The sequence below is a fragment of the Hetaerina americana genome, unplaced genomic scaffold, assembly GCF_022747635.1.
Source record: "Hetaerina americana unplaced genomic scaffold, ioHetAmer1.1.p SCAF_9, whole genome shotgun sequence".
Lineage (NCBI taxonomy): Eukaryota > Metazoa > Arthropoda > Insecta > Odonata > Calopterygidae > Hetaerina > Hetaerina americana.
This window is the reverse complement of record NW_027287538.1, coordinates 50,401,258-50,415,716: the sequence shown is the minus strand read 5'-3', so window position 1 is coordinate 50,415,716 and position 14,459 is coordinate 50,401,258. Positions and strand designations below refer to the sequence as shown.

At 36.2% G+C, this 14,459-nt stretch overlaps 1 protein-coding gene across 1 annotated transcript in view; it reads left to right on the top strand.

The window, feature by feature from the left end:
* Nucleotides 1–11,231, top strand: part of LOC139699070 (probable Rho GTPase-activating protein CG5521) — a 75,840-nt gene extending 64,609 nt beyond the window's left edge. Inside the window, exons 35-40 of the mRNA XM_071598071.1 lie at nt 209–364; nt 1,551–1,709; nt 2,174–2,301; nt 2,692–2,831; nt 5,868–6,041; nt 9,727–11,231. Of these exons, the coding sequence (XP_071454172.1) occupies nt 209–364; nt 1,551–1,709; nt 2,174–2,301; nt 2,692–2,831; nt 5,868–6,041; nt 9,727–9,959 (990 nt within the window). The 3' untranslated portion in view covers nt 9,960–11,231. The remainder of the gene's footprint in view (nt 1–208; nt 365–1,550; nt 1,710–2,173; nt 2,302–2,691; nt 2,832–5,867; nt 6,042–9,726) is intronic.
* Nucleotides 11,232–14,459: the final 3,228 nt, after the last annotated feature.

Genomic DNA, 14,459 nt, shown 5'->3' with positions numbered 1-14,459 from the left:
TTCATAATTGCTCTGGTTTGGTTGTTCTGTTTACAGGGCTCTCTAAGACGTATTATTTTGACTCTGAGACTAATCCCCCATAATAATAAATAATTATTCTCTCTATATGAACAAAATATCATTTCTTGATCTCCATAGGTTGGAATAAAACCTTGGGGGTGATTTCCCATTCATTTTCTCATGTTTTAATGGCCAAAATTCTACATAGGTGGAGTTGGAGAGCCACACTGGATTCTTAGGAGGTTTACAACGCAATAGGAGCACTGGAGAGACTGCCCCCTATTATGCTACTTCATTTTTAGAAGCCATGTTCCATGTTGCCACACGAATGCCTTCATCAAGCCAGGAGTCTATGCTCCAAAAGGTGAGCTCACATCATCGGGTGCTGCATCATCGTCTTTTTATTGTGTTGTAATCCTGGATACCCTAAATTTATTTACCATCATATATCTGGGTCCATCCCAAAAATAAGTAGAATAAATGAGAAAAAATATTTTCCAGATCAAAGTACAAATTACTGAAATTCTTCAAAATAGCACCCTTATGTATTGACACACCGATGCCAGTTGGGGTATGCTATCTAGAAGGTATCAATGGGAATCTTGGTCAGGCACTTTGTCATGGCCTCTTTGACATTATTCATTCCAAAATGGTTGCTTTTCAAGCTCCTTTTTATTCTTGGTAACAAAAAGAAGTCCACAGGTAGGGCAGCTAGGGTAGCGTTGCCACGTTGTGCTTGGCCAGGTACTTGGACATTGCAAGGTGGTGTGGGATGGTGCTTTGTCATGGTGCAGCCTCTGGTTGGCAAAGATCTCCATCCTGACGAGTTGAACTCTTTTCTGCAGACTTTCAAGGACTTGAAACTTAATGTTCACTGTCTGTCATACAGAGGCAAAAACTCTTTTTGGATAATGCCTTTTGAGTAGAATAAGACAATGGAAAAATACTACTTATTTTTGGGACAGACCCTGTATTATTTAACGTTTATTTTAATATTTTTTTGATGGATGAGTACTCTTTTAATTGGTTCATAATGGTATTGACAACTTTAACATTATGTTGCTGTGTGCTAAAAAACACAATATTTCTAAACAACTCTCAAAGCTTAAATGAGATTTGCCCAACTCTCATTTCATTCTTTGGCTTTACATAATGTCTACATCTCTTTATATCATCTAAAGTACTCATCTTTTCCTTCCTCTTCCATTCTCCTTTTGAGCATTGCTAGTTGCATGCGCAGTGAGAGGTTTTACTGTGAATGCAACTGAAAAATATGACAAATTTTACCCAGTTAAATATCTTTATTTTACGTAACACTGATTCCTATAGTTGCTTGATACATAAACTCAAGACTGCTGCATGAAGGACATTTTCAATTGGGAGTATGCATCTATGATTGCATTAGCTTAAGGAATTGATTTTTGATCCACTGTCTTAGGTGACCTTGATCTCTTTTTTTTTACACTAAGCATTAGTAGCAATTTTTGGTGCTTTCTCTTGTGTTATAAATATTATAAAAGGTTTGGTAACATATTTTCTTTTCATTTCAGATGCGTCATTTGGGCAATGATGAAATCCATATCGTGTGGTCAGAACATGTAAGGGATTATCGGAGGGGCATATTACCTACTGAATTCTGTGATGTACTTATTGTCATTTATCCACTTTCAAATGGTCTCTTTCGTATCCATGTATCACAAAAGAAAGAGGTTTGTATGAGTCTTACTATTCATTTCTTTGACATTCCCTAACAATTAATCATCCATTTTGTTGAAGTTACCTTTGAATTTAATTTCAAAATTAATAAGAAATATATATTGAACCAAGCAAAGTTATTAAATATCTAGGATTAGGAACTAGTGCACCAATAGATCTTGAAATATCAAAGATTGAAACTCATAATGGGCAATTCTGATTAGAAATTCACTGAACTGTTGATCCAGATTTTGTGGGTCCGAGCCAAGTCTCCAAGTTTTGGCCTTTTGCAATCCCTGGTCTCTCAACCTCTGAGAAATCTTGGGAGAAGCCATAAGCAGGCTTTTTAAAGCCACAAGTTCCAAGTACCATACATCTTATAGAAGTTGACAAAAATGTTTTCATTTCATGTCTCCCATTATTTTTTTGCTTTAAAAATAAAATCAACTTGTCATCAGAAGTCAAACCTACTTTTCAGGTTCCTCACTTTGGGCCTTTATTCAATGAAGCAATTGTGGACCACAAGGTCCTTCCTGGTTTGGTGAGGGCTACAGCACTAAGTGCCTCTCGAGCCAAGAGAAGCATGCTGCCTTTCTATCAGAATTAGTGAGTGTTTCGCTTCATGCTTTTGCTATTAAGTTTGAGATTTTTACACTTTTTCCATTATTTAAATTTCTTGAATCAACTGACATAAGTGCCAATTGTTCCTTAAAGATATTGTTCAGATTCATTAATAGAATATTGAAAATTGCTCTAGCGTAAATATCCTTATAATGAAACATGGCTATTGCATATGCTGTTGTTGGTGATTGGTCATAATTCATGATTAGAATTTTCATTGCCAGCTAATCAAGGCGTATTAGTTTTGAGTATTCTTGTGCAGAAGTGTCTCCCTCCTCTTGAACATCATTGTTTTGTGATAGATAATTGATGGAAATGAAGCAGTGAAAGATGCTTTATTCAAGATTTCAACCTTTTCTATCTCCTTGTTTTCAGCTATGAAGAAAGAGCCAAAGCATTGGAGGTAGTTGTACAGAATCACAAAGAATCCTCCACATTTGAGGATTTTATAGCTCAGGTATATGCACCAGTGATGGGGTCATCTCCATTTGGCCATGGAGCTGCCAGATCATCAGGTAACCCATTTATGTGAAATAATCAATGAAGTAGAATTGTGGGAATTAAATAGAGGTCTTTCCCCATCAGGAAATGTGTACCCTGTCACCCAGAGTAAACCGTGCATTTCAAGTAATCATGATAGTAAATATGCTGGGCATTTCACAAAGATAAGATATTGCTTAGTGTGCTCATATTTTAGGAATTTTTGGATGGAGTGGAATCCTTTTATCTCATTGTAATGTAATCACACATATGCGGTTCGTTATTCAAAACCATGTACAGGCAGTCCCCAACCCGAGTTGTACGGATTTTCTTACTATATGGTGTAGATGATTCAAAATACTTATGAATGAAATATGGTCCCCTTACATATCAAAAGAACTTGGAACCCAAAAATTGTTCATTACTTCAAATTCATATATCTAGATATTGACAATCTTTAAGATATTTGACTATTGTTAAGTATGCACGTATTTGACTTCGGGACAGCATTACATTTTTTTCTAAGTATGAAAAGTCACACTGGTTATAAAACAGTTTTTTTCAATTGAAAGACAACACTTGGTTATTCCACACAAATTTTTATTGAAGATAACCCAGGTTAGCTGTCATAAATAAAAAAATTTGGACGGATTACCTAGTGATGTATTTCATTGAATCAATTTTATAAAGTTACACACCTGATGCAACAAACTTCAGGAAGTATTTTTCATACTTCTGTAATAGTTAAAAATAATAGTGGAAATTATTTATAATATATAATGGAAAAGTCCTTCATGTTTAATGCTGATTGGGTATTTACATCTTCTTCCCATACATCTCTGCAACCTAATACATCATATGGTTTAGATGGAACCTATGAATTACAAATGTATGTAATGATAATACAGTAATTAAATCTTTTCCAAGTGTAAAGAAGAAAGGGGAAGAAAACTCCAATGGCCGTAAGAATTAGTTGCCAATCTCTCGTCAAACCAATTGTTGTGTTGGTGTGACGGGAATCACGTCAGGGACCAACCACAACCTCTCGACCAGAATACCCTCTGTGGTGGTTTACGGGAAATTAATCCGCGTCAGGGACCAACACACAGCCACACGCACACTATCCTGACTGAAATCCTTCACGAGGCTGTGAGACCCTGTTAAAGAATTTCAGATGGAGATGGAATCCTTCACGAGGCTGTAGAGTAGACCCCGTTAAAGATTCCAGGATATTCTCAAGCACACACTCTGTGCCAGTCACAGAGTGTGTGCTTGAGAATATCCTGGAATCTTTAACGGGGTCTACTCTACAGCCTCGTGAAGGATTCCATCTCCATCTGAAATTCTTTAACAGGGTCTCACAGCCTCGTGAAGGATTTCAGTCAGGATAGTGTGCGTGTGGCTGTGTGTTGGTCCCTGACGCGGATTAATTTCCCGTAAACCACCACAGAGGGTATTCTGGTCGAGAGGTTGTGGTTGGTCCCTGACGTGATTCCCGTCACACCAACACAACAATTGGTCTGACGAGAGATTGGCAACTAATTCTTACGGCCATTGGAGTTTTCTTCCCCTTTCTTCTTTAATTGAGAGGCCGTAGAGCTCATTATTTCTTGCTTTTCCAAGTGTGTTTCAAAAGAATTAATTTTTTCAAGTCATGGCTGTTACTTTCCCTTTACATCGATTCTTTTACCATTTTATATCATTAATTTGTTTTGTAATTTTTTACTTACTTTGGGTATGATAGTCATTGCTGGGAAGTGACATCAGTGCCTAGCATTCATATTTGGATAAAATTATAATCCAGCACTAAAAATTCATCAACGAATAACCTTAACACAATTTCAGTTCTATGATATGTATTATTTTAACTCATTGTATCATGAAATCAATAATAATTTCTACAGTAATGGTCACAAGGATGAAAAAAAACTCATAGCACTATTCATTTGTCAACATTTGTTGATTTGGTTACTTCATTTGTATGTGGAATCATGTTACCATCAATGAAAGCTAGCAGGATTCAATTGCAAAAAAACATTCTGCATTGTCTCATCAAAAACCATCAGCTCTAAAATTCTTAAATATTTAAGTAGGATGATTGAATTATACACATAAGATTCAGATGGAATAATTAAAGCATGCCTTAGAGCAGAGTTGAGCAAGCATTGTGTCAACACTAGTTCAATTTACAAAAGAAAACTAGCACAATATTGTGAAGCTATACTCTCGTTTATTTATTACAAACCAATAATAGTATACAGTGGTCACAGGTATGAAATCCCTTGTTAATCCAGAGTTTACTTAACCCGGACCTTTGGCTCCATGCAGTCTGTATTAGCCAGAGTTTACTGTAGAAATATTTGTATGCTGTATTCTAATATGATCCATTCTTATTTTTTTGTCTTCCAAATGACCTAAAGGACTAGTCACTGAATCTTTTTTAAATGCCCAGTATATGAAATGGGGTACCCCTTGCATCATTCAGATTATATACTAATTTAGAAATTCATGAAGGGGGAAGTGTTGTCAAATTCTTTATTGTCAGAAAGTTAGATTTCACAGAACTTCAAGTAAGATTACCAGTTAATTATTAAATTATTTAAGGGGTGCTAGGAGTAAAAAATTCCCGATGAAAGAAGTGTGTATGAAATGGATATGTCCATATTGAAATGGCTTGACTATGAAAACCTAAATGTGTGGGCATTGAGTTATGGGTAACCTCAATGAAAAGTCAGTGGATACGTTTGCATTTGTCACTCCTAATACATTCTGCTTATTGTGAACTAACTAATTAAAAGTTGATGTGCAAGTTAATTTGCAAAAGTATTTTTTCTTGTGCAACTAACAATTATCTGCTGTTTTCATATTCACTTACTACTGTTTTTTCTCTTTTTCTTTCACCCTCTTGAACCTCTAAAACAATCCTCATCTCCTGATCACTTTGGGCTTTGTGTTTTCTCTTTTGTTACTTCAAATTTTGTCATTTCTCGCACTTCAATTTTGTTTTTGCTTTGAAATGTTCCCTTGTCCACCATTACCTACTAACACGGCCAACCCGAACTGTGTGGTAGGTGTGGCTGGGCATGGCCACAGCCCCGAACCAGGACCCCTCGGGGTCGTGGCCTCCAACTCCTCCCTCCTGCCCCACTCCCCGCCCTCTCCTTCACCCCCCCCATCCACCCTTGCCGCTGCCCTCTTGGACCACCACCACCACCTGCGCTTCGGGGGACTTCGCTCTGTCCGCGGTGAGGCTTCAAGGGATCACAATGAGCTCTGTGCAGCAAATCCCACCTATTTGCTGTCATTTAATCAATGATTCTCTCTATCAGCCTGAATGTAAAATGATTGCTCTTTCCTCCCAAAATCCTGTCTGATTTTTCAAGTCGTAAGAAATCCCATCTCCAAAGTATGAGGTTCATTAGTGGTAACCTGGTCTACACTCAGTATGATGCCGAGGAAGTGGCTCTAGCCCATCTCATATACAACAGGTGATTCTCCCCGATGCTTCTCACTCAAGGATGGAGGCAAGCAAATGAGTAGCAAACCATAAGGAGGAAGAGTATATTGGGAGAGTAGAGGGAGGCTCATTTCTTCCCCTCCACCCAAGTAGACAAATTGATTTGCTTCAGATTACGTGTGCCTATGTCATGTGCTCCCCTTTGAAGGGCGGCATTCTATTATAGCACTCTCCCGGACCAATATCAGACACTATGCATCACGTATAGCTTGCATGTGCCCCTCAAACTTTCACTCTCTCTTGTACTTATTTCCCCACTGGTGTGATATTATTGGCCAGATCATCACAAATAGACCATTGTCAAAAATCTGTACCTATAAGTTGCGGAAGTTGCGAAAGTGTTGGTGATTCTGTGCATGGAATTTGTTGGATCATGCATTCAGCTTAAATCTTTGCATGTTAATAAATAGAAAAATTGCTATGTGTTACCTGCAAGTTGTAGCATGATTGATACCTTTGCTTATAATTTTTATTTACAATAAATAAACTTATGTTGTTGTAAAAGTAAACTACAGGTGAAATGTCAGTCTATGATATTATGTAACGAAAGAACTAATTGGTTACTTTCCTGGTGGAAGACATTTGGTATTGTGGAGGAATGGAATTCAAGACTTTTAGTGGTGGCCCAATTGGGACGAATTAGGTATGGGAGTGTGGTTGAGGAACAAGGAATGACAGGTGAAGTAAAACAGGGTTGTCTATTACTCCATATGATTTATTTATATGTTGAGGCAATGTAAGATAAGCATGGAAAGGAATGGGAATATGAAGGAAAGGAGGTGGGGAGCTGATGGATATGTTCCAATAGCTGATGGCACATGGTGAATCTTATTGCACATCAATTATTTTTTATCATGTTATAAGTGGTGATGTACATGTTTGTACATATGTGGGTGATAGTATTTTTATCACTCAATAGACTTTTAATTATATGCATAAATGAAAAAGGTATTGCATATGCAGCTATTTAACTTATAATATAGTTGTAACCATGTACAGATCACTGAGTGGTGACGTAAGAAATTTGATAGCATTATTGGAAATAGCCAGCGCAAAAGATGCAATAAACCAGGACCAACATCATTTGTGGTAGCATAAGCCTAAATGTTATTTTTCCAACAAAAGAGCTTACAAATGTGTAAAATGTACAAAGATAGTGCAACTTTTATTGAATATTCAAAGAGTTTCCAACAGAGGGAAAGTCTAAAATTTGTTGTCTCCGGTGTAGCTTTATGGAATTTGCATAACATATTGAAATAAAATTATTGTCTTCATAAAGTGTGTGGAATTACAAAATCAATAATTTCATGTCATTTCAAGAGGAAATGTATGTCTGCAAATACAATTACCACAAAGAACAGTGATAGTTGGAGTGTAGTGAGAGAATACCAAATGATTTCAGATGACAAATTACTTTGAAAATGCTCCAGTTTAAAAGCAACATGACTAAAAAGGGTTATTTACTTGGGGTGTACTCGGCCACAAGAAAAATAAAGTAGTGAGATTCCTGGGAATAATAGATGACCTTCTAATGAGAGAGAGCATAAATTATCGTAGGTAAAATGCTACACATTAGTGATGAATAATTTCCATTTTGTCCAGTCCTGGTGCCACTTAGGAGCTCAGTTTCAGTAGGTTTTATTGGGTTTAAGCTTAGGACCTTTGCATCTTAAAACCATATTCCGATTACTATCGAGGGAGGTATGGTAGCACTAATACATACATAGGTCAGTAAGAAGAAATCAATGATCTAGAACACAGTGTAGATATAACTATGTTAGTATGACATTCTGTCTATCATTACTTACTGTCATATTATTGGAATCCATCAATCAGATAAATGTTATTGTTAATATTATTAATTAATCATGAGTATTTTTCTATATTACTCCATTAATGCTAGTAGCAAAATTCATGATGTATTTGAATTTCAGGACATGCCTTTCAAATGACCTGAATATTTCCTCGGAATCTGAATTTTTCATGAGAGACTATGTTTTTGACTAGGACCTACAGGAATTTGTTTTACTTAAACCCTAATAATGTGTATTCAGTGGTCCAAAAGATGCCATCTACAGGTATATCACTCCAAGGGTAGTTTCAAAAATGAAAATGCTTTTCACACATATTTTAGAAATTGTAGTTTAGGTCATCATGTTGAAAGGTATCATAAAACTTGCAATAAATGAAAAATGCCAATATGTGTTTGCAGATCAAAAATATAAAAAAGATATTGGGAATCTCAATGAAAATAAAATGGTAGTCCTGTGTTAATTTAACCTACAATGAGAATTGTTTGTTGAAAGTTGTTTGAGTATAGGAAAAAATTACTTACCTACCATTAAATTTTCTGCTATTAATATTTTGTCAGAATTTTGAAAAACCATGGTTTTTTTAAATTTGGGGCCGATTAATGGTTGACAAATGCTAATTGATATTGAAAATCACAGTGGTATGGTTATATTTATGTGGTGCTAAATAGATATATGAAAAAGATCCTTGTCACCCTTGATATCCTCTCTCCCAAATTTCATGGTTCTATTGTATTAGAAAGTGAATTGTGAGCTTTAATAATAACTGGTGATAGTCTTTGGAGACTGAATGCTGATTGTCAATTAAAAATTAAGTCAACCTACCTGTCAATGCTAAAATGTAAGAATGTTCAACTCTTTTTATGGTTTCGTCTATTGTCGTCATTCTTTATTTCTTTTCTTGTTAATTGTATCCTGGAACAGTATAAGAGAGTCTTTTATTTAGATCCTCCTCCTAAACAATCTGTTTACGTTAGTAATTCAAATAAAATCAAAATGCACAGGATATAATATGCCTTTCACAACAATTTTATTAAACTTTATTCTGCTACCAATTATTTACCAGGAACACTATATGTATGCTAAATAATTACTCTGGCCTTTGACTATTGCAGTTGTTTTTTTCAGGGTATTATTTGTTTTTTATGGGCTTACCAATACCTGAAGTTGACTCGGAAAAAGAAAGGGACCGAATTTTCATGCTCGAGTGCATATATGTTGAACTATTTTTGTGTGCACTAAAAATTACCTCATTTCTAATTTTTTTCCTTATTTTAAGCTGGATTTTGTGTTGCTCTAGTTTTTTTGATTGAATCATTCACTTCAAAGCATTAAAGTAGCCATAGTTTAATCATCAAGGTATTATTATAAGTGATTTTTTGTTTCATTCATTGCTGAGATCAGAAATGTCCTACCAGTTGTAAAATGATGTAATTAAGATGATTTAAATTGTTGATAATTAGTAGATAATTAATTGTTGTATGCTAGTGGATGCTTTGTGACATTGAAAGAATGTTTTTGAATCCTTTTTGTGCTGTTGGCTATGGATTAAATTTTGCACATGGATGCATCATTTGAAACACACCCTTTTTTTATCTTTAGGTTCTGATGGCATCAGAGTATGGTTTGGTGGTGGGGGCAGTGGAAGTACATCATCTGGGGGAAATGCAGACACTTCGTCGAGTGCGGCCACCGCTGGGGTCTCACCCAGACCAATCAAGAGGCCGGCGTTCAAGACAGGAGGAGCCATGCACCAGAGGAAGTCTTTTTCTGTTCGATCTGACTCTGTGCCTGTCACTCCACCTGATAGCCCAACCCCACGCAAACAGAAATAAATGAGGTGCTGACTTCTTTGTTCATCAATTATTCATAGGCTGTTAATGATTGTTACACAAGCAATGAAATTTCACCTTGTGATGGTGTGAATGTGCAAGTCCCGTATCAGTTGAAAGTTTTAAAAAGTTGTTAAAAAATTTATATTTTTCCTTACATTTATGGTTGTTATGTTTTAAAAAACGAAGATGCAAGGAAAGTTAAGTGCTTGGTTTAGGGCTAATGTTATTTATTTGCATTCTTTATGCACGCGAGTATTTCCATCATTAGCATCAAGTAGTTTTTTAAAGTATTTTGTAATTCAGACCCAATTTGATTAGAATTATTTGCAATGTGATTACTCCAAAAAAACATTCATCAGACCTTTTATATTAAGAATGTATTTTCACAGATATAACGGTTGTGCTAGATCCTCAGCAGAGAGTTCTACTGGGCCCATACGATTTCACATTGCTTTCAATTGAGTATGTACAATGTGTGGACAAGGATTTCCGTATGGCTTGTATGGTATGTGAGTTACTAAAAATTGTACATTCCATTAAGCTTTGTCTGTGGTGTATGGACTGATTTTAATATTGTCCAAATATATTTGATATATGATATATATCACATATATGCTGATGCTTTTGATATTGCTGAATCGAGAAAAAGTGTTGTCAAATTTCTATCAGAGGTTATGGCTAGAAATAATGCCTAATACAGTATTTTAATACCTTGAATATTAGTTTATTTTGAGTCTTCTTTTTACATTTACTGAAAAATAATAATAATAAACACCAATGCATGCATGACTGATGATTTTATGCATAGTATATTTAAGTTTTATTTGAATATGAGTTTATTTAATCTTATTTTATTTGACATTATATAATATGAATGTAATGCAAATTGTGCATTTCTGAGGTAAAAATCATTCTTATTTATAATTTTTAGTGTTGTATTTTTGGGAGAAAAAGGAGTTTTATGCATGTATCTTTGAAGTGGAGGTCATATTCTGGAAAATATTGGTAATCTGAAAGCATCGAATATTTTTCTGTGAAATTTAATTATTTTGTGACTCTTGTATAATTTTTTCCGTTCAAAATGAAATGATCCCAGTTAAAAATATGATTTGGCATTTAACTTAAGAAACTACAGAATGCGTTTAACGCTCATACTCTTGCTCAGCCATTCCTGGCATAATAATTGTTTTCATTAATTGTATTTACATTGTTGAGAAAGACAAGGTAATCACAATAAAAATTGTTTTATTTCTTACGATGCCATTATTTGTTCACTACATTGTTTAGTTTAAAGAATAAACTAATATATTTCACCATCCTAAATAAATTATTCCAATGAAGTATTTGCCTTTCTCCTAAGTTGATGTCCAATTCTTTTTTCTGGATAGCAATTGGGTTCAAATTCCAAAGAAACTGCGGGAGATGCCGCAACAGTAACTTTTAACGGAGTCATCCGCTAATGTGCATTTCAATGCAACAATTTCAGAGCGTAAAAATCATTCGCCTTGACTGGGACTCGAACCCAGATCCCTCAATATCCGGTCGAGTGCTTTAGCCACTTAAGCTACCGAGGCGTCCTCTTAAACTCTGAAATTTTGGGGCTTTTAAAGGAACTAGATGTTATGACGAAATACCGTACATACAATGTCACATGTATTCGTAGTCGTGCGCGAGGCGCCACTGTCCACGAGGTTAAAGCCAACTTTAAACACGTATGGTGTTTTCCCTTTGACAAATTCCAAAGAAACTGCGGGAGATGCCGCAACAGTAACTTTTAACGGAGTCATCCGCTAATGTGCATTTCAATGCAACAATTTCAGAGCGTAAAAATCATTCGCCTTGACTGGGACTCGAACCCAGATCCCTCAATATCCGGTCGAGTGCTTTAGCCACTTAAGCTACCGAGGCGTCCTCTTAAACTCTGAAATTTTGGGGCTTTTAAAGGAACTAGATGTTATGACGAAATACCGTACATACAATGTCACATGTATTCGTCACATATATTCGTCACATGTATATGTCACATGTATTTGTCAAAGGGAAAACACCATACGTGTTTAAAGTTGGCTTTAACCTCGTGGACAGTGGCGCCTCGCGCACGACTACGAATACATGTGACATTGTATGTACGGTATTTCGTCATAACATCTAGTTCCTTTAAAAGCCCCAAAATTTCAGAGTTTAAGAGGACGCCTCGGTAGCTTAAGTGGCTAAAGCACTCGACCGGATATTGAGGGATCTGGGTTCGAGTCCCAGTCAAGGCGAATGATTTTTACGCTCTGAAATTGTTGCAGCAATTGGGTTCGTATAATTGGGTGGCCACTAACATCAATGATTTTGATTGTTTTTTATTTCAGAAATGTTCTTATTTTTTGGAGATACCAGGATAGTCGTGTGAAATTAAAACTTCTTTTATGTAGGATATAAAAATTAGAAATATTTGGTAGGCAAATCATTTTCATTCTAATAAATAGGTCAAACTTAACCAATTTCCATTTGTGCGGGTGGTTTATGCCGTATTAATACCAAGGAAAACTTAAGTAACATATTGCAAGTATTCTTATATTTCTGGATAATATAATTTATGAACCACTGCCAAAGTTTTTACCTGTGGGTACTATATTCAGTCCGTTTGTATGAAACCATTAAGAAGAAAACCACAAACATTCGGAATGTAAGATTGGGGGTTTTCCCGGGGGATGATTACAGTGAAGTCTTTGTGTGTTTTCTGCTTGGTCAGGATGTCAGATGTGGTCATTTCTATGAACTGCTACGTCATCATCCTCAGGGCTTTGATGCTGGGTTATAATTTTTGCCATCATTATAGATCCTCTGGTTGGGCTCAGGCCACTCCTGATTGTCTGTTATTCACTTTCTCCTTCTTCTTGCTGTCTTTATTTTATGGATGACAGAAAAGGCCAAAATCTCCTACAAGAGATCCCTAAAGAAGCCTCTGTTCCCAGAAAGGACCTTTGAGGAGAAGGAAGAACTGATTCCTGAGTTTATCTTCTATACATCTCCACCATTGAAGGAAAAATCTCAAGGATATTGAGTAAATACAAAATAGAGACGATCTACCAGCCACTGAAGAAACTAAGAAATCACATTGTCCAGGTGTAGAGCCATTTGGGACTCCAGTAGTTTACCAGATATCATGTGAGTGCAGAGAAGTAATTCAGAGGAACATAGAAATGATAATTAAAGTGCATAAGAAATGCATCAGACTGAACTACCCTGAAAAATCAGCCATTGCAGAGCACAGCTCCACCAGGACCATCGGTATCACAAAAATTATTAGCAGAGCAAATGGCTACTGGAACCTCCTGATGAAGGAGGTGAAAGAAATCCATCCGGAGGGGAAAACACTTCAAATAAAATACAGGAAACGCCCTCATCCAAGTGTGGAAGCCTGTGCTCCAGAATATAAAGACGGCATACAGACAACAGCAAAGGTGAAGGAGATAAAATGTGAGCAATAGACAATCAGATGTGACCTGAGCCCAAGCAGTGGAGATGGCAGGAAGGTTAAAAAGATGACCAGAAGGTCAGAAGCTGACAGCTTGGCCTGTTGGAGAACCCTCAAAAACTTCATTGCAGCCTGCAGAATGTTAAAACCAGAGTATCTAGTGAGTATAAATTTTGTTTTCCCTGAGCATTTACAGTCAAATTTTCAAATTTTTCCAGGGTACACAAATGTGGTCAAGTTTTGAGTAAAAGATCTAAGGGAAATGCAAATTGTGTCACTATTAACATTTCGTTACCCCATGACATACACTGATTAGAAAGAAGCAAATGAGAGCCAGAAATACTGTAGTTGTCCTGTCTAAGGATGAATAGTATATACCAGCCTCAACAACTGAAGGAAGTGTGACCTGAAGTGACAAGCCAACTAGTCAAGGAAAAATTTGCAAATATCCTTGCCACTCCACAACTCAACTAGACTCACCAGCCACAGCAGTCTGTGCTGTGTGTCTCATGCAGTACTGTAGTGAGCACTGCCCTGAATTCAACCAACCAAGGGGTGAGTTAGAAGAGTATGAAAATATGCTAGAATATCACTCTACCCCAAAATAAATTTTCTTATTTTTACCAAAAATACTTGAATTCCCTTAGTTTCCCAAGTTGCTAGAAATCCCGATACACAAACACAAAGTCCTCTATGTGGAAAGAGCGTAAGGGAGCTAGATAGATGTTCAGGAAGAACTTTTAAGTATTGTATTTCCTGCCGTTGCACTTATTTTACACCAAAATGTGATTTACAATCAGCCTGCATATTATGGGCTGGGGATATAAAAACATAAAATTAACCTAAGCGCAAGTGGATTCACAACAAAAATACTAACATTTTTATTATACTATATTGATACTGACTTTTTCCTGCATAAGGTATAGAAAATTGTTGCCTTTTTTGACAAATTTGTACAAGGTCACTGTGTTGAGTCAGTAAGCAACAAGAGTTTTAATATTACATTGGAACTACTTCCTTAAAAAATTACCATA